Source organism: Geotrypetes seraphini, chromosome 8 (genome assembly GCF_902459505.1).
Source record: "Geotrypetes seraphini chromosome 8, aGeoSer1.1, whole genome shotgun sequence".
Lineage (NCBI taxonomy): Eukaryota > Metazoa > Chordata > Amphibia > Gymnophiona > Dermophiidae > Geotrypetes > Geotrypetes seraphini.
In genome coordinates, this window is record NC_047091.1 from 159192904 (window position 1) to 159217132 (window position 24229).

At 44.1% G+C, this 24229-nt stretch overlaps 1 protein-coding gene across 1 annotated transcript; it reads right to left on the reverse strand.

The window, feature by feature from the left end:
* Positions 1–1481: 1481 nt before the first annotated feature.
* On the reverse strand, positions 1482–22878 carry MYL2 (myosin light chain 2). Its single transcript, XM_033956019.1, has 7 exons — positions 22808–22878; positions 18540–18629; positions 8035–8110; positions 2993–3097; positions 2823–2901; positions 2659–2707; positions 1482–1860 (listed from the first exon to the last, which is right to left on the reverse strand). The coding sequence occupies exons 1-7, from the start codon at positions 22808–22810 to the stop codon at positions 1759–1761; spliced, it is 504 nt and encodes a 167-aa protein (XP_033811910.1). The 5' UTR covers positions 22811–22878; the 3' UTR covers positions 1482–1758.
* Between the last annotated feature and the right edge of the window lie 1351 nt (positions 22879–24229).

Consider the following 24229-nt stretch of genomic DNA (forward strand, 5'->3'; position numbering starts at 1 on the left):
CTACATTTCTGGCACCTATCTTTGCCGGGGATCCTGACAATAGTCCACAGCCAGCCATCAGCTGATCACAGCAGAGGAATCCCTGATCAGATGAGCCGGCAGGACTCCCCGAAACCGTGGTGCAATTAGCTGCACCGACAGGGAGATCCCCAATTCCCCTCCTTCCCTCCCTCCCACCCACCCACTAACTGATTCCCCCAGTATCCCTCCAAGGAGAGACCCTTCCCCTGAGCCCGACATCCCCACACCCCCTCCCTGGTACCTTTAACAGAACATCGGCAGGAGGGATGCTCACTCCCTCCTACCAGCAGGCCCGCTTCATCAAAATGATGGGGCTTCCCCTTCCTGGTGCACCCTGGGATGCACTGGGAGGAGCCTAAGACTCTGATTAGCCCAGGCACCTCTCAGTGCATCCCAGGATGCAATGGGAAGGGGCCTAATTCCCCGATTGGCCCAGATACCTATAGGAGGGGCCTTAAGTGCCTGGGCTAATCAGAGTCTTAGGCCCCTCCCAGTGCGGAAAGGCCCACCATTTTGATGAGGCGAGCCTGCCAGCAGGAGGGAGTGGGCATTCCTCCTGCCAATGTTCCTTCAAAGGTACAAGAGGGGGAGGGGGAGTAGGGATGTTGGGGGAGGGAGTCAGTGGATGGATGGGAGGGAGGGAGAAAGAGAGGAATTGGGGATCTCCCTGCCGGTTCAGCTAATCGCGGCAGGGGAATCCCCGATCAATTAAGCCAGCAGGACTCCCCGAAGCTGCAGTTTCGGGGTGTCCTGCCTATTTCTTTCTTGCAATCAGCTGATTCCAAGCTGTGGACTATTGTTGGGATCCTCCAGCAAAGACAGGCACCAGAAATGTAGGCCTGGGTTTCCCGGGCCTACATTTCCGGCACCTGTCTTTGCGTAAATCGTGCCTGTGTAAGCATTTGAGGTGTGATTCCCTAGCCAACACCGCCGCTTTTAAGGCGGCCGCCATTTAGAGAATCTGGGAGTTAGTGGCTCTTAAATAGGAGGTGGAGCTCCTGCGTTAATTTTTTTGCAGGTCTCACATGCTAATGGGAAAATTAGCATGGGATCTGCAAAAATAAAATAAACCCAAAGCCCTATCTTGAAGCAGCATTAAAAATGGGTTTAGTGCATGGAAAAGTCCCATGTTAAACTTGCTAAGCCCATTTTTAAACACATTTTGGCAAAAGTGCCCCATAATGCATTTGACCCTGTGCTAATTTTCAGACATGTACTAAATACGATATGGGCTGTTTGTAAAATGATCCTCTTTATATGGATTAGTTTGTAAAAAAATAACCATAGATTGATAGCTCTCTAGAATTCGTAATCTACCACAGAGATAAATATCAGATACGCTGAAAAGGGATTTAAATCCTGAGCACTGGCATGGGGACCATCGTTTCTATGTTTGTGACTTACGCTCCAAGAGCAGAGAATATAACATAACACACACAAAAAAAATGACGCCTATCAGATAGAGATATAAAATCTATATTATACAAGGTACGTACAAATGTGGGAGTTCCTCTTGCAAAGTGAACAGCAATTTACATAAAAATCTAATGTCCTTTCTGATGTGCACCCTTGGCAGATAACAGAACTGTGTGGGATTCCCAGAAAGAACTGGCAGCAATTAGAGCATCAGTGCTGGAGAAACATCAACAGAGCTACGGGTGACGAGCAAGTGGGAAGGAGCAGGAAACGAAAAGAAATAAAAGGACGTGGGTGAAAACAGCTGAGAAGATGACAGCTTCACTCCTCCTTCTCTTCGCCGTGAGTGATAATGTGGACAAGGTTCTTGTAATTCAGCTGCCCAGTTACATCCGGTGGGAAAGCTGTAAACATCTGATCAACCTGCATCGGGCAGAAAATGAGAAATGGAGCATTAGACGAGGGCAATAATTATTTAGAACGAAGCATTTAAGTAGAAGTTAAAGACTATGAAATGCTCTAGACTTCTGGGCGCTCCTATAATCCATATGAGATTAGCCGAAAAAGGCTTTCATAGCGACAGATGCAAGGGTGTATAGACCGGAATTCTCTGAAGACTTCTATTTTGGGCTGTCTCTGATATGCTGTCACCGGTGTTTTCTCTTCAGAGCTTACTGGAATTTAAATCCGATCCTACACAGGTGTTATTCTAGGACAGTGTCCCGCAAACTTTCTGGAGCTGCGGCACACTAAAGGTAGTGGTCGCAGCTCGAGGCACCCGGAAGTGTGCGGGCATCGCTGTGATGACATCATGGGTATGCATGACGTCATCACGTCGATGTCCACACAGACACGAGGGCCCTTCAGACAGGCCCTGAGATGCCAGTAGGGGGTGCCAGCATAGAAGAGGGCTGGAGAGAAGGAAAGGCGCTGATGTCAGCTGACTGCCTACAGGACATGCCTCTCGCACATCCTAAAGGCAGTCAGCCAGCGCCAGCACCTCTCCTCCTCCCCAGTGTGCCACAGCACACCTGAAATCTCAGGAGGCACACTAGTGTGCTGTGGCACACAGTTTGCGATACACTGTTCTAGAACATTTGGAAAAAGCATAGCGATCATTCGGTAGTCTGGCCAGTTGCTGAGGGGCATTCGGTTTCTTTGATTCCCTGTCTATCATTGGAAGAGCTGGAAAAACCCCAAATGTAAAACAAAGCATCATACCTCTTCCTTTGAAAATCTTTCAGCCTGGGTCATTAGCATTTCTCGAATACTGAAAGTAATAATAATTGGGGAAAAAAAGAAAGACTTTGAGATCAGGAGGGGAGGGGGGGGGGAAGAGATCAATCCTACAAAACACATGTCAGCCGTAGATGGTTTGTACTTACTAATCACATTTCAGAACACCTTTGCCTTCAGGGTCAAACACTTTAAATGCATTCAAAATGGTTTCCTCGGGATCGGCCCCTGAAACATAAAACAAACAAGACCGCTAGTGGCAGGTTGTGAAGGTCGTTAAGGTCATGCGGCACTGGACTATTTTCTCTCTCTCTCATACCCTTGAGCTTCTCTCCAAACATGGTAAGGAATACAGTAAAATTAATTGGTCCAGAAGCTTCCTTCAGCATTTCATCCAGTTCTTCATTCTTCACATTCAAACGTCCTAGGCCGCAAAAGGAAAAAGAAAGAGAAAAATCAAGATTCTTCAATGATGTCATTTTGCAGCTTCCCAGTTGCTTAACATATATGATTGACTGGTATGTAAAATGACCAAACAGAGAAGCAACTTCGAGTAAAAAATGTTATGAATAAAGTCCAAATTAATTTTTTTTTTTTTTTTGAGGGAAGGGGGGGTGGCATTTTCAAACGTTAGCTATAATTATGGTTCTTTTGAGAAATTAGCACATGCCATGAGACTACTGCTAAAAGTCATGACACCCATTTTACCACTGGGATTTGCTCCTGCTTTGAGTACTCATAGGACTACCAAAGATGGTCAGGGGCCGACTAGGAAGTGGAGGTGGAGCACCTTGGGGGGGAGGGGGGGTGATTTTCTGGTTGGAAGGGTTAGGAGGGGGGATTAAGAGTGTAGATTAGGTCATGTTGTGGTGGGGACCTTAAGCATGTCCTAGCCGATATTCAGCCCAGACCCATGGAAACATCAGCGGCCAAGCAGAAGAAAAACAATGAAGGTGACCGAATGGTTTTCAATCTCGTTTATTAGAAAGAAAGACTTGACACGATCATGTTTCGGCCCTAACGGGCCTGCCTCAGGAGTCTGTACTTATGTTGAGACAATATTAGTAAAATTGTTCAGTCTTCAAGACTTATTTCTGTATTATGTAATATGTATTTCAAAGAGTTAAAGAAAAAACGGCATCCAGAATTGTCCTTCTAACGCTGACAACAAACTGTGACAATACGAAATCCCTGTTAAAGTCAGAATCCCTTTACACTTCTCCCTCCATATTCGCTGTGATAGGGGATTAACAGAACCGCAAATACAGAAAAGCCGCAAACAACTTTTTCATATGTTATTCGTTGTTTTCTATTAAAAACCATCGTGAATATGGTGAACCACGAATAACATGGTGGGAGACCTGGCCTGTTCCTGAAGGAGAGGCAAAACACGGTGAAGAAAGTGCATGGAATCAGCGATTTTTCTCTGTAAACGCTTGGAATCAGTGATTTCTCTATGCAAGCTGATGTAATTTGGGGGGAGGAGCCAGCAAGCTAAAAAACGCGAATAATCGAATCCACGATTGCTGAAATCGCGAATACGGAGGGAGAAGTGTACCTTATTTTGTGGACTGAACACCCGTCAATGTAGGTAAGGAAGAAAATATGATTCCATGAAGTTACCAGAGACAGACTGGTCCAGTCTTGTTTGCTTTGGTTAACTGCCATTCCAAAGTATTAAAAGGGCTGTGATCCTGACTTTCCATCAGAAAAATATGATTCTAAATTTAGAATGGACGTTACACAAGCCCTGTGAGCTTAACTCACATTAATGGCTCATGAATATCCACAGCCCTGAATAGTAAAATCCAGTCACAGACTTGCAAATGAATAGAAAAGCATAAGAAGCCCTTCGGCTTTCATGCTGGTCCTCTGAGGTCCCTGTCCATTCATGTCCAGACTCGACTACTAGAAATCAAAGCAAATCACACTGCTTCTGCAAGAACTAGTCCATCTACACAGGTCTTGAGGCCCCAGAGTATTGAAAATTTCAAAACAAGTCCGTAGTCATTAGACACCCTATCCAGAGCACAAGACTTCTGAGATGAATTTCCAATCTTAGCACAATTGCATATGAAAAGGCAATGCAAATATAGAGTAGAGAATGACACGGTGACAAAATTCATCACCGTTCCCGTCCCTGCGGATAACCGCGGGAAACCATCTTCATAGAAACATAGAAGATGACGGCAGAAAAGGGCTACAGCCCATCAAGTCTACCCACTCTGCTTACCCACCCCCTGTCTATGCCCTAATGACCCAATTTCTTTATCTTGACCCTCGTAGGGATCCCACATGGGTATCCCATTTATTCTTAAAGTCTGGCACGCTGTCTGCCTCGATCACCTGCACTGGAAGCTTGTTCCAATGATCAACCACTCTCTCTGTGAAGAAATACTTTCTGGTGTCGCCATGAAATTTTCCGCCCCTGAGTTTGAGCGGGTGCCCTCTTGTGGCCGAGGGTCCCTTGAGAAAGAAAATATCATCTTCCACTTCGACACGTCCCGTGAGGTACTTAAATGTTTCGATCATGTCTCCCCTCTCCCTACGTTCCTCATGTCATTCTTTAAGGAGAGAGGGAAGAATCAGAATATGAATGGCCTCAACCACTGACCCGCAAGCTTTGCTTTGAAGAATGCTGGTGTAGAAGGATTGAGGTTAAAATAGACACTAGAAAATGACATGGGATTATTTCCCGCAGTTATCCGCGGAGACGGGAACGGTGATGAATTTTGTCACTGTGTCATTCTCTAATACAGAGGTCTTCTACTGGTACTGAGCAGACTTCCAATCCAATGCGAGGTTGCATAGGGAGAGGTATGGCCAGTAGGAAAAAGGAGGTATTGATGCCTCTGTATAAGACTCTGGTGAAACCTCATTTAGAATATTATGTACAATTATGGAGGCCTCATCCTCAAAAAGATATAAAAAGGATGGATTTGGTTCAGAGGAAGGCTACTAAAATGGTGTGTGGTCTTCGTGATAAGGCGTATGGGGACAGACTTAAAGATCTCAATCTGTATACTTTAGAGGAAAGGCGGGAGAGGGGAGATATGATAGAGACGTTTAAATACCTACGTAATATAAATGTGCATGAATCGAGTCTCTTTCATTTGAAAGGAAACTCTGCAATAGGGCATAGGATGAAGTTAAGAGGTGATAGGCTCCGGAGTAATCTGAGGAAATACTTTTTTACGATAAAGGGTGGTATATGCGTGGAACAGTGTCCCGGAAGAGGTGGTGGAAACAGAGACTGTGTCTGAATTCAAAAGGGCCTGGGATAAGCCCGTGGCATCTCTCAGAGAGAGAAAGAGATAATGGTTACTGCAGATGTTGCAGACTAGATGGGCCATTTGGCCTTTATCTGCTGTCATGTTTCTATGGTTAATCAGGACTGATGCTTCAATTAGGCAAACTACAGTAGGTAGTCGCCTAAAGTGCCAGAATTGTAGGGTGTACCAATTTTGTGCGGGCCTGGGCCTAAAGTGGGTGGGATCCCTGCCCACTCAGGCCCACTACTCTCCTAAAAAGGTTTCTGGTCTTCTCATTTTTGCCCGTTTCTACCGATAAGATCTGCTTCTGTTTATATCTCATTTATACTGGCTCATGTGATAGTTTACGAGTATTTATGACATAATATGGTCATTCTCCTCACCAAAACAATCGTTATTTTAATAGAACAAGAGATCATGAGATCAGACCCAAGAGGGGGGTAGACCCAGAGCATCAGAAAATGTTTCTTCATGGAAAGAGTGGTGGATGTAAGAAATGGCTTCCCCTGGGAAATGGTAGAGGTAAAAACAGCAACATTCGAGGACGCCTATGGTAGGCATGAAGGATCCTTAGCTACAAAGTAGTGAAGAAAAAGCCAGAGCTTGAACGGGGTCTATGGCATCAAAGGATTAAACCCTATGCTGGTTGACAATAGAAGCCAGAATAGTTTTCAAATTTGGTTGTGTATGTTTTAAGGCTTTAAATGGACTTTTACCCAACTACCTTTTGAATTGTTTCAATTTTGATACTAGAAAGCACTTGTGTACAATATTTTTTGACTTTCCATCTGTACAGAGATGTGTTTATAAATGATTCCTTAGTAAAACTTTGGCTTATTTGGCAGCTATGTGGGACACTTATATATCAGTCTCAACTTCTTATCTAGTCTTTAGAAATCGCTGAAAACCCACTTGTTTGGTAAATATTTTGATTAATTTATTATGATCATACTACAAATGGCTCTTAGCTGTTAACCGCACTGAACCGCAAGGTAGATGCAGTATATAAGAATTTATGTAATGTAATGTAACATAAGAATAGCCTCATTGGGTCAGACCAATGGTCCATCAAGCCCAGTAGCCCGTTCTCACGGTGGCTAATCCAGGTCACTAGCACCTGGCCAAAACCCAAGGAGTAGCGACATTCCAGCATCTCAAAGAATAGCAAGATTCCGGAACCCCCAATGAGAGCAACATTCCATAGCTGAGATTGTGATGTCATAATGCCTCATTCCACAGTGCCTCAGAGCCAACCTCATCAATGATGTTACAGTAGCTTGATTGTTCTATACTTGGCTCAGGTAAGAACATAAGAATAGCCATATTGAGTGATACCAATAGTCCATCAAGCCCAGTAGCCTGTTCTCACAGTGGCCAATCCAGGTCACTAGTACCTGGCCAAAACACAAAGAGTAGCAACATTCCATGCTTCCAATCCAGGACAAGCAGTGGCTTCCCCCATGCCTTTCTCAATAATAGACTACAGACTTTTCCTCCAGGAACTTGTCCAAACCTTTCTTAAAACCAGCTACACTATCCGCTCTTACCACAACCTCTGGCAACACGTTTCAGAGCTTAACTATTCTATGAGTGAAAAAATATTTCCTCCTATTGGTTTTAAAAGTATTTCCCTGTAACTTCGTCGAGTGTCCCCTAGTCTATGTCATTTTTGACTTTGTGACGGAGTGAAAAATCGATCCACTCGTCCCCGTTCTACTCCACTCAGGATTTTTGCAGACTTCAATCATATCTCCCCTCAGCCGTCTCTTTTTTCAAGCTATGAACATGTGACCATAAGGTTAGGAGACAGCTTCCAAGAGGAACTACTCTGCCCCTTAAGACATTGGGTGGATTAGATGGACTCCAGGTCCCTTAGCTACCATTATCGTCACTGTTTCTATGAAATCTGATTCCTCTCATTCTGGGAATTTATGACAGTCCTGGTGTGTGATATGAAATGGAGCCATAAAAGAAATAGTGAAAGGTCCCATTAGATGCTCCAGATAATAAAAAGCAATATTGGATTTTCCAGCACAACATTCTGCTTACAAGCAATAACTGTTTTTTTGTTTTAAGAAGAAAGACTTACCAAGTGCGGCAAAAGTGTCTCTCAAATCTTCCTTGTCAATAAACCCGTCTCTGTTCTGATCCATGATCGTGAAAGCCTGTAGGTGCAAGACAAGTGAGCTTCATGTAATTTAAGGATTCAATGCAGTTTTTCAAATCGGACTTCGGTAGTATAGGGTTGTTCATAAGAGTTCTTTGCAAATCTAAGAAAAAGATGCTGTTCTCCCATTCATTCTCACATCAGGTTCCCCTCACTGTCAGTCTTCCACATTCTCTGTCGTACGTTTCATCTTCCTATGCGCCTATTCTCTAAACCTCTGTCTGCATAAGCTCAGTAAGAGAACAAATTCGGAGGAGTTTCTTCTGAGAAAAACGGTAGCGTCCAATTTCAAAACACAAAGGCGGGAAATGCAGGCAGCTGTTCAAGATGCAGGCAATATTTATTTAAACAGACAAAGTCATTGTTGCGCCCAAACAGACCACCTTTGAACAGATTATAGGACTCGACACGGTCCGTGTTTCGATCAATTCGTCTTCATCAGGGCTCTCTAAGAATGGTGGACGAAAAAAGCTCGCAACAAATTTTGCCCAATTCTGTAAAGTTTTAAGGTTGATTAAAAATTTCTTATGCCAAAATTCAAAGTGGTGTACAATAAAATCCATTATCAGCATAAAATGGCACAAAACAGATTAAAAAACAAAACATATCATAACTGGGGCTTGGTTAGTGAAAACAAAAACACATACACCAGACAAACAGAAGTAAAACAAGAGGGAAAAGGGAGAAACTACAATAAGTAAAGAAACAAACAAATAAGGAAAAAACAATAAGGAAAGGGTTGACCTGAAGAACAACAGAGAGATTACGAGGGCAGTTGTATATCAAAAGCGTCTAAGAATAGGAAAGTCTTCAACTTTATCTTAAAAGGGCCTACATAACATAACATCGTTCTTATAAACCGCATAACCGTAAGTTCAACGCGGTTAACAAAAGATTAATAATAACATAATCTAGGGATCATTTAACTATCCTAATGTCTCATGTAAGTAAAGTTATGTCATTAATAGTTTGTTAATTGGACCCCTTAAAAAATTTTTTATTGTAAAACGCTTAGGGCTCCTTTTACAAAGGTGCGTTAGAGCCTTAACGCGCGGAATAGCGTGCGTTAAAATGCCGCGCGCACTAGCTCCTACCGCCTGCTCTTGAGCAGGCAGTAGTTTTTCGGCTAATGCACGCTATAGCGCGCGCTAATCCGGTGCGTGCGCTAAAAACGCTAGCGTACCTTTATAAAAGGAGCCCTTAGAATTTATGATTAGCGTTTTAGCTAATTTTTAATAAACTTGAACTTGAAAAAAAGATAAGTTTTCAGTTGAGTTCTAAAGTAAGAACAAACACTATGCAACAATGGCCGAAATTCCCTGTCATAGAAAACAGCCTGAAATGCTAGTGTATGTTCCAAAGATTTCTCACTCTTACATCTTGAGCCGATGGAAAGTTAAACAAAGGATGTGATCCTCTTCTATGTTTATAGGATGCTATAAGGAATCTATCGGTCATATAGAATGGAGCAATACCGTACACAACTTTGTAACAGAGACAACCCAACTTAAACAAAATGCGAGCCTCCACTGGAAGCCAATGCAACTCACGGTAGAAGGGAGTCACATGATCATATTTCTTTAGATCACAAATCAATTTTACCCCCGTATTCTGAATTAGTCTAAGCTGTCACTGAAAAATGATTGGATCTTAAAGTGTTAATATTTGGGGCTACAGAACGGAGAGACCTGGATGGGCTATATGGAATAAGAAGTTTATCTGGCTTTTTTTTTTTTTTCGACCACCATTCTTAGACAGCCTTGATGAAGACGAATTGATCGAAACACGGACCGTGTCGGATCCTATGATCTTACATAACATAACATAACTTTATTCTTCTATACCGCCATGACCTGATGACTTCTAGGCAGTTCATACTGAAGAGAGCTGGATAATCAGTGAATTACAAAATGCAAATAATAAAAGTACAACATATTACTCAAGAATAGACAGAATAAGATTATTAAATTTAATGTGACTTCTGTTTAAGAGATAAATCTATCAAACAATACAGTTTTAATTTCTTTCTGAAAGGCGCCGTAAGTCAGCCTGGCTCCATTGATGTAGTTACCTAAACAAGGCTGCTGTTTACTTGCTTGAAATATGAACAGGGCAGGATTAACCAATATGTCCAGTAGGCACGTGCCTAGGGCCCGATGAAGGAGGGCATCAACATTGTTTTTTCCAAACGGCGATGGGCCCCTCCAACATCGATCGGCAACATGGGCCCCCCACCCGATCAGCAACACGCCCCCCCCCCCATTGACGGAAAGTAAGACAAGCAAGCAATGCGGGTAAGAAAGGCAACGGGAACTGTAATTTTGCAAGCGGTGCTGCTTGCCCAAAACTTCCCTCTGACGCAGCTTCCTGTTTCCGCCTGGGCGCATGGTGGGGTGGGGCGGGGCAGGGGGCACAGTGTACTTCTATGCCTAGGGGCCCTCGACGAATTAATCCTGCCCTGAACATGAAAGTCCTATCCAAAAAGGACTTGTATTTACAGCCAGTGATCCTTGGGTATGCAAATAAATTACAATTTCTGGTTATCCTTGTAGGGCTATATAGCACGAAATGAGGTAAAAGATAGGAGCTAATCCCCAAACCAGCTTGAAACAAATGCAAAAAAACTTAAACATTATTCATGCCTCCATTGGCAACCAGTGCAGTAGTATAATAGGGACTAACATGGTCCTTTTTTTTTAAATCCAAATATCAGGCGAACAGTCGTGTTTTGTACTATTCTTAATTTGCTCACTGTTTTTTTAGGTACACCCAAATAAACGATATTACAGTAGTCCAGTATAGATAGAACCAAAGACTGCACCAATAATCTAAAAGATAAAGGGTCAAAATATTTTTTAATGGTCTTTAATTTCCATAGTGCAAAAAAGGTGGTCTGTTTGGGCGCAACAATTACTTTGTCTGTTTAAATAAATATTCCCTGCATCTTGGCCAGTTGCCTAAACTTCCTTCCTTTGTGTTTTGTATCTACTGTACCCTTCCTGCAGATTTGTTGGATTTTATTTTTTGTTAGAGTCCAATTTCAAAGCATGCAGTTTTCTGAGACCTAAGAAGTAGAGTCTATAAAGTCAGTGGTGTAGCCACGCAAGGGCCTGGATGATCTAAGGCTCACCCAATTTGGACAGGACCCACCCAAAATTGTTGCGCTCTTGTGGATGGCCGGGATCCCCAAGCCCTGCCAGATTAAGACCTCTTCCCCCATCGGCAGCCAGAGCTCTTCCAAGTGGCATTCGGCAGCATGTCCTCGATCCAATGCCGATGCCAAAATTGGCTCTCCTGCACATGCTCAGTTTCTGCACTTGCGTAAGCATCAAGTATGTGCAGCCTACTGGGGGGGTGAGGGCCAGACCCAGGGACATTGCCACATATTGCGACTTGGAAGAGGCCTGGTTGCTAAATGGGGAGGAGGTCTTTGGCAGGCAGGGCTTGAGGATCCCCGTCAGCTCAGGTATTTATATTTTGAAGGGTGGAGAATGGGAACCAGGTTGGGGGGGGGGGTAGGCAGGGAGAGAGAATCTTGTTCCCACACACTTTGAGCTCAGGTCCACCTGAAACTGGCTGTCTGCCTAGGCCACTGCTATAAGTTTAGTTATCACAATCATACTGGTGACCCACAATCATATAGTGCAAATAAGGACTGACACCTGGCACCTGCTCTACAGAGAATCGCACAATGGGTTACTGCTCCACTTCCATTAAGGTGTACTTTAGTCCAGTCATATCACCACTTTCCACCTCTGGTTTATAGTCTTACTCTTGAGCCTTCTAAATTTCTATGCTGAGCAACTAAGGCTCCTCCCCTATTTCTGTTACCTATTGCCCCCCACCACCCCCATCCATACTTCCCATCATGCTTTGTGTCTGCTCCTACTTATTTCAATTCTTTTTTTGTTTTCATTGATGTTATCTTTGCCAGTATGTTATTCTAGGCATCTATCCCCTTCTATCCACTGCCTGCTCATCTCCCATGTCACATGGCCCCTACCCCCTTCATCCTCTGCATTTCAGCTCAGTCTTTATTTATTTAATGGGTTAGTTTTATCTCCTGTCCTCCCCAATGAGCTCAGAACAGGCTACAAAGTTGACATACATAATGCATAGACAAGAAGATTATGAATTTGCTAGTCTTTAAGCCTGTTACATTAATGGGTGCTAGAATAGATGTGTGTGTCTGTCTTTCTTTCTTTCTTTCTCTCTCTCTCTCTCCTTGGCTGCTTTTTGTCTGTCTGTCTTTCTTTCTTTCTGTCTCTCTCTTTCCTCGGCTGTCCACCACCACCCCTTGCCTGCTCCCCCTGTCCAGCAGTAGCCCTTCTCCCTTCCTTTAACCTCCCCCGTGTCCAGCAGCACCCCTTCCCTGCTCCCCCTGTCCAGCAGCAGCGGCAGCGGCTGGTGAGTGAGGGCGGGAGGGGGGAGTCGCCGGCGTGTTCCCTGCCTCCGTGTTTGAAAATGAAATTCGGCACGGAGGGACACAGCGTGCTGTCAGGGAACACACCGTCCTAAGTGTGCATGCGCGCTTAGGATTTTATTATAGAGGACATGTCAGATATACAGAGAGTCAAGTCTTCCTAGAACAGGCCTGGTAGGTAGAAAAGCAAAGCCAGTAGCTCTGATTCTCTAACATGCTCCTTCCTGCCCAAGTCAAATAACTGCTTGTCTGAATCATGAGGCCTTTTTGATTTGACTTGAACTTTTTATTTTGCCACATTGACAATAAAACTTCAGTGTGAGAGTCAGGACTGTCCCAAAGTGATCACTACCCTGGGCAAGAAGGTTTTTATACCATAAGACAGTGGTTCTCAACCCTATCCTAGGGGACCCCCAGCCAATTGGGTTTTCAGGATATCCCTAATGAATATGCATGAGAGAGATTTGCATATAATGGAGGAGACAGGCATGCAAATATATCTTATGCATATTCATTAGGATATCTTGAAAACCCAACTGGCTGGGGGTCTCCCAGGACAGGGTTGAGAACCATTGCCTTAAGATCTTTACGGACTGTTAGAGGTCTATTTGAGAATAATGATTTTCACACCTTTATGCATGCATTTTTTTAAATGTCCAGACTAGATTATTGCAATATCATCTACGCTGGCTTGTCAAAATTTAATATTAGACGATTACAAGTGTTGCAGAATGCGGCACTAAAGTTATTAGGACATAAAAGTAAATATGATCGAATTACCCCCCCCTCTATTTTTACATTGGTTGTCAGTCCATTATATGTAGAATTAGATTTAAAATCCTAGTTTTAACTCATAAAGCATTTTATACTTCAGAGCCTAGTTCCTTGCAATCTCTGACCATTCCATACACCCCAAATCAGACACAGATCTTTGCGGGACAATAGTTTAGTCCTACCATCAGATTTTTGGTCATTACTTAAGTCAATTTAATTGTTTTGTAAACTGCTTTGAATCCTTTGGGAGATTTAGCAGTATTATAAGACACCACATTAAATTAAATTTAAATTAAATTATATAGAACTAAATGGGAATCAACACGAAATAAGGCTTTTTTTTTAGGACTGGTCAATGGCATCAACTTCTGCATATTATTCATACTGAAATTAATCATGTGGCGTTTAAAAAGTTATAAAAACATACTTTTTTCAACAGGCTTTTGGAATTGATTCCTTTCCGATTGATCACATTCATTAATTTGAGAGGTCTACAAGCAATTGACCTACTATTAAATATTATTTTATTATATGGATGAACCTGAATCTCAGATATGAATGATGAGAATATGTCTTTTCTTGATATTATGGAGTTCTTTTCTGTTTTTGTTTTTTTTAAATTATTTATATAATTTTAATGTAATCTGCAGAATATCATATTTTAATAAACACATCCAATGATATGGCTGGCTCAGTTGCTCAGGCACATTGATTCCAGATATAAACCATCCCATCTACTATTCCTTCTTCTCCCTTAGAGATCTTATGTATTTGTCACATTCTTAAATTCAGATAGAGAGTGAGACTTCATTTCTACTACCTCCACTGGGAAGCTATTCCAATTAGAGAATGACACGGGGACAAATTTTTCCCCATGCCCGTGGGAACTCATTTTCCCATCCCATCCAAGCGAGTTCTTTTCCTGTTCCTTCCCCATTCCTGCGTGCTCCGTCCTCATCTGCACAAGCCTCAAACCCTTTAAAATCATAAGTAGCAACATTTATGAGCTCAGATTGTGATGTCATAATGCCTCATTCCACCAATGCCTAAGCTCCGTCCTCATCTGCAAAAGCCTCAAACACTTTAAAATCATAAGTAGCAACATTCTAGAGCTCAGATTGTGATGTCATAATGCCTCATTCCACCAATGCCTTCGCTCCGTCCTCATTTGCACAAGCCTCAAACACTTTAAAATCATCAGTGTTCGAGGCTTGTGCAGTTAAGGTAGAGCTTATAGGAATGGGGCAAGGACAGGAACAGTGACAAAACCTGAAGAGACCGGACGGGGAAACTGAGTTCCTGTGGGGATGGGGAAAAATTTGTCCCCATGTCATTCTCTAATTCCAATCACCCTTTCCATAAAGATATATTGCCTTAGATTACTCCTGTCTATCCCCTTCCACCTTCATCCTATGCCCCCTCATTCTAGAGCAGTGTCTCGCAAACTTTCCAGCCGGCAGCACACTAAATCCAGTGCCCTGGTCGGAAGGCACCCAGAAATGTTCGGATGTCAATGCGATAACGTCACGCGACCCGCTTCGATGGAGGGATTCGGGAGGCGCGGGGGAGATGCTGGCCATGAGGAGAGTAATCTGCGTTGGCTGACTTCCTACTGTCTGCAAGAGGCGTTTCCTGGTGGCAGTCAGCCGGCATGGATGACTCTCCTCCTCGCCAGTGTGTCATGCCACCCCTGAAATCTCAGGAGGCACACAATTACAAGCGTTGCAGAATGCGGCACTAATGTTATTAGGACATTCTACGTATAATGGACTGGCAACCAATGTAAAAATAGGGGGGGGGGGGTGGTAATTCGATCATATTTATAAATGATCGAATTACCACCCCCCCTCTATTTTTACATTGGTTGCCAGTCCATTATACGTAGAATTAGATTTAGATTTAGATGAAACTCACTTGTCTCGCACAGGCTTTCACGATCATGGATCAGAACAGAGACGGGTTTATTGACAAGGAAGATTTGAGAGACACTTTTGCCGCACTTGGTAAGTTTGCGATAAATTGTTTTAGAGCTGCATGTGCATTTATGCCAAGGAGATATTTAAATGTGTCTATCATACACCCCACTCCCACTTTTCTTCCAAAGATCTTTAAGTCTGTCCCCCTACACTTTAAGACAAAGATCACTGAATATTTTAATAGACCCCCCCCCCCCCTTTGGACTGACTCCATCCTGTTTATATCTTTTTGAATGTATGACATCCAGAATTGTACACAGTACTCTAAATGGGGTCTCATTAGAGACTTACAAACAAAGTCTGCTCTCTCAGAATATCCCCCCCCCCCTGAAAAATAGCAAATTTTAAGCTTCTTTCAGAAAAATAATTGCACTCTTTCCACAGTTCTGACACTAGCGGAATCCAAAGTCCTGGGCTAGCATAACTGAATGTTTTGGCCCTTGTAGAGGTAAGATGAATCGCAGACTCAAGATCACCGATTGGGAAGAGTGGAACAGCTGAACTAATTCATGACTGTGTAGTTGACTTGCCAAATACTTTGGAAAGCCACTGTGTGCACAGGTGGAGATCAGGCAAATCACTTTGAATTCCACTCAACTGCTCCCACCATCAGCTGTGTCACTGTATTCTGAACTAGTTGTATCTTTTCATTTTGGAGTCGATTATTCACCTTTCTAAATCTGAGCTTCTAGCGAGTTACAGACTGGAATAGTCAGTGTTTTCCTACCCAAGAGGACTTACAATCTAAGCCTTTGAACCCAAGGCAACTATGGGTTAAGGGGAGGTAAAAGAGGCAGGATTTGAACCCTGACTTCCCTGCTTCCTTTTCAATCAATGGGACACAAAAATATACTCAAGTAGCTCAGAAGGTCTTCAGACATATTTGATTTCTCTCCCTCCGTCTCCCTTTGCACTTTCTTCCTTGTGTTTCCTTCATCTCCCATCCTTTCCTCCCGCGGTTCTCTCTGTCTCTCCAGCCACACTGGCTTTCTCACCCACTCCCTTCCTCTTCCCCTTGTCTCTCCTTCCTCCTGCACTTGCTTTGCTCCTCTTCTTCTATCTCCCTTTCCTCATTCTCCCACTTCTGTCTCCCTCTTTTTTCTTCCTGTGCAATTTCTTGGTTCCCCTTTCCCTCTATTTTGCTCTTTGTCAGGTGGCTGTGAGTGGAAGGGTAGAGAAATGTGGAAGATCCTGTGTGCTTCCCCCTCTTCAGCAGAAACTGCAGATGCTCCACTGGTAGAGGCTTGGTCCATCAAGAATTAGCACAGCACTCACTGTTCTGGGGAGGGGGGGGAGAGGAGGAGGGGAGGGGAAGCGGACTACTGTGATCTGAAGTAACATAGTAACATAGTAGATGACGGCAGATAAAGACCCGAATGGTCCATCCAGTCTGCCCAACCTGATTCAATTTAATTTTTTTTTTTTTTCTTCTTAGCTATTTCTAGGCGAGAATCCAAAGCTTTACCCGGTACTGTGCTTGGGTTCCAACTGCCGAAATCTCTGTTAAGACTTACTCCAGCCCATCTACACCCTCCCAGCCATTTAAGCCCTCCCCTGCCCATCCTCCTCCAAACGGCCATGCACAGACACAGATCATACAAGTCTGCCCAGTAACTGGCCTAGTTCAATCTTTAATATTATTTTCTGATTCTAAATCTTCTGTGTTCATCCCACGCTTCTTTGAACTCAGTCACAGTTTTACTCTCCACCACCTCTCTCGGGAGCGCCTTCCAGGCATCCACCACCCTCTCCGTAAAGTAGAATTTCCTAACATTGCCCCTGAATCTACCACCCCTCAACCTCAAATTATGTCCTCTGGTTTTACCATTTTCCTTTCTCTGGAAAAGATTTTGTTCTACGTTAATACCCTTTAAGTATTTGAACGTCTGAAGTATAACCCATGCACTTGTAGTGTGACCTCTGGTGTACTAAGGGCAGAGCAGTGGAGATGGCTGACCCTGGGTGCAGGGTAGAGAATGACACGGGTATAAATTTTTCCCCGTCCCTGCAGGAACTCAATTTTCCCATCCCATCCCTGCGAATTTTGTTGCTGTCACTGTCTTTGTCCCATTCCAGTAAGCTCTGCCTTAACCATACAAGCCTCGAACACTTATGATTTTAAAGTGTTTGAGGCTTGTGCAGATGAGGACGGAGCTTAGGCATTGGTGGAATGAGGCATTATGACATCACAATCTGAGCTCTAGAATGTTGCTACTTATGATTTTGAAGTGTTTGAGGCTTGTGCAGATGAGGACGGAGCTTAGGCATTGGTGGAATGAGGTATTATGACATCACAATCTGAGCTCTAGAATGTTGCTACTTATGATTTTGAAGTGTTTGAGGCTTGTGCAGATGAGGACGGAGCTTAGGCATTGGTGGAATGAGGCATTATGACATCACAATCTGAGCTGCTACTTATGATTTTAAAGTGTCTGAGGCTTGGGCAGATGAGGACGGAACTTGCAGGAATGGGGGAGGGACGGGAAAAGAACTCACCGAGATGGGGAAATGAATTCCCGTGGGGACAGGGAAAAATGTGTCCCCGTGTTATTCTCTAGTAGGGGTGCGAGTAGGGGTGTGTGTAGAGTGATCATGGTCCACAACTGCGGAGCTGTCAGCAACTCGGGCCCCTGCCCCGTCTGAGGCCAACTTCCCGTTCTGCAGCGAGGAACCGGCAGAGCCAATGGCCACGTGTATGTGAACAGCAGCCCTGCGATTGCTCCACCCCCCCCCCTTACTAGTGCTACCCAATTCGCTGATTCGAATCAATTCGAATTGATTCATTCTCCAAAAAAAATTGAACTCATGGATTCAGTGACCAACCCCCAACCCCCACCTTGCTGAGACCTGTCATACTTTTGGGCCACTTAAAGCAGCTGCGGCGGCGGTGGCGGTCAGCCATCAGAAGCAACGCTCTGAACAGGCTCCTTGTGGCCTGCCCCGCCTATGATGCAGACGCAGCCCAGTCTTGGGGAAGAGCAGGTGAGGTTTGTGTGGGGGTGGGGGCAGAACAGACCTTCCCTCTGCTGTCTCAATGATGATGCAGACACAGCCTGGTCTTGGGGAAGAACAGGTAAGGTTTGTGAGGGGGCGGGGCAGGGGCAAAACAGGGCGGGGCCACATGTCCTCTTTTTTTTTTCTTGGACAAATATGGTAACCTTAGTTACAGGCAGTTTATAGACACTGATCCAGTTTTCTCAAAAGTGTCTCACTTTTTTCCCATGTGACCCTCTGTAGTAATTGTGTCAACTTACTTCCTTAAACTCCTGGATTTGCGCCTGCTCAAACATGGAAAACACGTTAGAGTTAGCTCCTTCTACTCTCTTCTTGGCCTTCTTGGGTGCCTTGATAAATGAAGCAGAAAGTTATCAGTTGGGTTTTTTTTTTTAAAGAGGAAGACTAACCATTACTATGATAACTGCCAAGCACCTGTTGCCAATCTCAGCCCAGGTTCAAGAGAGTTATCGCCTCCTTTTTGGAGATCAAATCGCCAGAGCACAAAGTCTCATACAAGGATCTCAAAGTCCCTCCTTGAGGGCCGCAATCCAGTCGGGTTTTCAGGATTTCCCCAATGAATATGCATTGAAAGCACTGCATGCACATAGATCTCATGCATATTCATTGGGGAAATCCTGAAAACCCGACTGGATTGCGGCCCTCAAGGAGGGACTTTGAGATCCCTGCGGGAAACTGCGCGAGTGCCTCGTCTCTTCACCCATCATCTCAGCAGCACCGTGGCAAAGTCAGTGTCTGAATTGTGCGCACGGAAAAGGGCACTCTTAAGATAGGTTTTGGCAATTCAGAGCATAATTCACTGAAGAATACATATGATTTATCAAAAAGCAATCAAAAATTTGATGAAACAAAACAATATGAGAAACAAGGATTAAATCGTATAAAAATTAACAGTTTTTTTCCCAAACTCATCCTTATACCCCAATTATAGAAAATGAGATAAGGAGATCTCTTATTGACAATAAAATTAAATTTTAGGAAGATGCTTAACGTGAATCATGCTGGCCCTATTTCATACTTTCATAACTTTTTTTGTGTCCCCAAAATTTCGAAGCTGATCTGATGTAAAAACCACATATTTAGACCCAGCGTATTTAATTTGACACGTGCAAGGATAGCTTAACAAAAAAAATTGACTCCCATTTTAACTACTTCTTCCCGCATGGCTAGAAATAGTTTTCTGCGGTCTTGAGATTTTTTTGTCCCATGCCTCCTTAGTGACAAGCACCAACATTTTTGGTTAATAAACCTTTTCTTTGAGCTGAAACCACCGCACCACCTGTCAGGCCATAGAGGCTGAGTGCGGTGCTATAAACAGCGGTGGCATAGCCCCTGACGAAACTAGAAGCGAAACGGTTGGGCAGCCGTCGGGCGCAAAGATAAGTGCTTTTCCTTTACAGTACTATAGAGCACTTTTACAGCACTCTATGCACTTTATAATTTATGCAGAGCCGGTTGAAAATTAACAAAAAGATTTATTGCACATGTTATTTGCTAAGACCAATGATGAAAACACCACCCCAGCAAAGGCACGAATAGAATTAGAAGTAGTGCCTTGGGTGTTTGAGGTCTAGCAAGAAATCCACTTATTGTAGATTTGTCCTCACTATCCAGAATAGAGTTGCCAGATTTTCCTTTTGGAAAATGTGGACCCCCCTAGCTCCGCCCCCAGACCCATCTAGTTATGCCCACCCCGCCCTAATCCTGCCCCCAAGCCCACCCTAGCCCCGCCCCCCCCCCCCCCCGCTGCCTGCTCTTATCGGACAAGGAGGAAGTCCGCGCATGTGTGGCCGTCACGCAATGACATCACGCCAAATCCGCATGACATCATCGTGTGAGGGCCACCGCATGTACAGACTTCCTTCCTGCCCAACACAGCTTTTCAAAACCTGGACAAAGTGCTGGGTTTTGAAACGCCATCCAGACCCCCGGACCTGTCCTCAAAAGGAGGACATGTCCGGGGAAATCCGGGCGTCTGGTAACCCTACTCCAGAAAAAAGGAGGATGGATTAAGATATTCGTGTTTTACTTCCACCCGAATATCTTAATCTTAGTTTTTATCTTAATCTTAATCTTAATTTTACTTCCACCCGGATATCTTAAAGCAACAGAAAATGACATCTGGGTTTTACTTCCATTGAAAGCAATTAAGACTCATCAGGCCATACTTCCATGAGCATCATTTTGCCCTCATTGTCCAGATGATGACACTGTCCCAACTGGATTACTATAACTCCGCCCACATAGGAATTAACGCCACCCTAATCCACAAATTGCAGTTTATTCAAAATGCTGCAATAAGACTCAATCTCAGCCTATCTTAAGCAACTTCACTGGCTGCCCATCTCATCCCGAATAAAATTCAAACCATCCTGTATTAGGCATCACATAATCTGCGGTAACTCCGCCGCCCCTCTTATCAAACTCTTCTCTGATGCATGGTCCACCTCTCGCAGAATTCTTAACAGAATTCAACTAAACCTCCCCTCGACAAAAAAATCTCAAATACAGACGAATGTTCCAATACATGCTCACCTTCCTGGGAGTCAAAATTTGGAATGACCTCGCAGAGACAATTAGAACCGAACCCAACCATGCTCTATTCCGGAAAAAACTAAAAACCCTACTCTTTGATAACTAATAGCTACATGATCACTATATGTACCTTTCAAATTTTTATGGCATAGGATGATTAGGTCCTTCTCCTTTTCTCTTCCTTCCCCCTTCTCATGCATGAATACAGGATGTCCGGGGAGAGACCTCCCAGGAAAAAGACTTGGGAGTTCTGATCGACAAGTCGATGAAGCCGTCCACGCAATGTGCGGCGGCGGCAAAAAGGGCGTACAGAATGCTAGGAATGATAAAGAAAGGGACCACGAACAGATCGGAGAAGGTTATCATGCCGCTGTACCGGGCCATGGTGGGCTCTCACCTGGAGTACTGCATCCAGCACTGGTCGCCATACATGAAGAAGGACATGGTACTACTTGAAAGGGTCCAGAGAAGAGCGACTAAAATGGTTAAGAGGCTGGAGGAGTACAGTGAGAGATTGTAGAAACTGGGCCTCTTCTCCCTTGAAAAGAGGAGACAGAGGGGACATGATCGAAACTTTTAAGATAATGAAGGGAATGGACTTAGTAGATAAAGACAGGTTGTTCACCCTCTCCAAGGTAGGAAGAACGAGAGGGCACTCTCTAAAGTTAAAAGGGGATAGATTCCGTACAAACGTAAGGAAGTTCTTCTTCACACAGAGAGTGGTGGAAAACTGGAACACTCTTCCGGAATCTGTTATAGGGGAAAACACCTTCCAGGGATTCAAAACAAGGCTAGACAAGTCCCTGCTGAAGCGGAACGTACGCAGGTAGGGCTGGTTTCATTTAGGGCACTGGTCTTTGACCTAAGGGCCGCTGCGGGAGCGGACTGCTGGGCACGATGGACCACTGGTCTGACCCAGCAGCGGCAATTCTTATGTTCTCTATACCCAAGATACCCTTTTCCTACTGCAAGTCATCTTGAGTCTGTTTAGGTTTGCGTAACGCACAAATATTAGATTAGATTGAGACATCCGGGTTTTACTTCCATTGAAAGCAACAGAAATAAAACTTGGATGTCTCAATTCGCCCTCCTTTTTCTGGAGCCATATGGTAACCCTAATTTTTACTTCCTTTGAAAGCAATGAAACTAAATCCTAGATGTCTCAATCCGTCCTCTTTTCTCTGGAGCCATAGGGTAACCCTACCCCTTAGGGTTTTACAGGAACAATTTCAAACAGTCCATACTGGGACATAGTCCCCAGGTCCTTTTTGTCCATGCACTACGCACAGATTTTCACTTTTACCATTAAACTTCACATTTGCTTTTTCACTTGAGCACTTGCCAGGGTCACTGATGCACACGGAGCTGAAAATGCCATCTCGGCGCACTCTTTTCTGACCCCTGAGGATGCCGTCCCGAAAGCTGTATCACGAGATGGCAGTTTTCAGGCCATCTTTTTAGCTCAAACTCGTTAACCCCTCCCCCCACACCTTTTACAAAACCGTGGAAGCGGTTTTTAGCGCCGGCCGGCACGCCGAATGCTCTGCACTGTGGGAGCAGCGCCGAGCTTTCAGCGCACCAGCTGGCATTAAAAACCGCTTTTGCGGGGGGGGGGAGGATAAATGCATTCAGAATTCAGAATGCACTTTTGAAACCTTCGGGGCTCCTTTTACTAAGCATGTGTTAGCGTTTTTAGCGCATGTTAAACCCACGCTACGCGGCTAGAACTAACGCCAGCCGGCGTTAGCGTCTAGCACGCGGGGCAATTTAGCGTGTGCGATTCCGCGCGTTAATGCCCTAACCCGGCTTAGTAAAAGGAGCCCTTAGTGCTAGTAACGCAATTATCTCCTGGCAAAAATCACCATTATTTGCTCTGATTTTTATTTTTGCTAGAGCTGATATATAATATACTATTCAAGTAAATACAAGTAAAAGAAAAGCAGCCGATATCTCAGTTTCACACATTACTCACCATTGTGGAGCTCAATTTGTAGAATCTAAATGTTGCTGCAAGAGGAGTCTCACACAATGTGCCCTGGGTCTTTGTGTACCGAGACAATAAATACTTCACCAAGCAAGTGTATAAATAAACTCATGCCCACTTTTGGCAGTGCTAGGTAAGTTAGCCCCCACCTCGACCCCCCCCCTCCCCATTCACTTGTCTCTCGTCTTGAATAACAACTTGTCACTCTGCGGTGACATGCGAGACCAAGTAATTTGGAAGGGTAAAGACACGGCCATGCGTCAGAGCGGCTTCCACATTTAAGATGTTCCTGCAGGTCTCTTTGCACAACCTGAGGTCCTGACTCACAAGGTCCCGTGCCACCTGCCTTTGTCAGTTTGGAAAGCCACAGGGAGCGCAGAGGATTTCCACAGTTTCACAATGCAACCACCGAGCCCTCGAAAATGAGCAACATCAAGTCTACAGGGGCAAGGAATTAAATGCCATTATTCAAAGACTTGTTGGCCTATGAAGAAGAAGAAGCGATGATAACTTCCGCTTCCTCAAGACCTGGTCGGCGGCACTCTCGCTGCCTTTAATCAGGAGGCTGCCCGTTTGAATCCTAAAAGCCCAAGGATCCGAAAAACTGGCTTTCACAGCTCCAGTCTTCCTACAATGAAGAGGGACTGGACTGTGTTTGTTCAATTAATTTACCACTTGTACAAATGTATTAAGCAGTTTACAAAACTACAAGTTTAAGAAAATAATTTTACATCACCGTTCATTAATCTTTCATATAAATAACATGAACTTAATCACTTACTATTGCAACGATACTGTTAAAACAGGGGTAGGCAATTCCGGTCCTCGAGAGCCACAGGCAGGGCAGGTTTTCAGGATATCCACAATGGCTATATATGAGATGGATTTTTATGCACTGCCTTCTTGAGATGCAAATTAGAGAATGACTCGGGACAAATTTTTCTCCGTTCCCGCAGGAACTCATTTTCCCATCCCGGCGAGTTCTTTTCCTGTCCCTGCCCCCATTCTTGCAAGCTCTGTCCTCATCTGCACAAGCCTCGAACACTTTAAAATCATAAGTAGCAACATTCTAGAGCTCAGATTGTGATGTCATAATGCCTCATTCCACCAATGCCTTCGCTCCGTCCTCATTTGCACAAGCCTCAAACACTTTAAAATCATCAGTGTTCGAGGCTTGTGCAGTTAAGGTAGAGCTTATAGGAATGGGGCAAGGACAGGAACAGTGACAAAACCTGAAGAGACCAGACGGGGAAACTGAGTTCCTGTGGGGATGGGGGAAAATTTGTCCCCATGTCATTCTCTAATTCCAATCACCCTTTCCATAAAGATATATTGCCTTAGATTACTCCTGTCTATCCCCTTCCACCTTCATCCTATGCCCCCTCATTCTAGAGCAGTGCCTCGCAAACT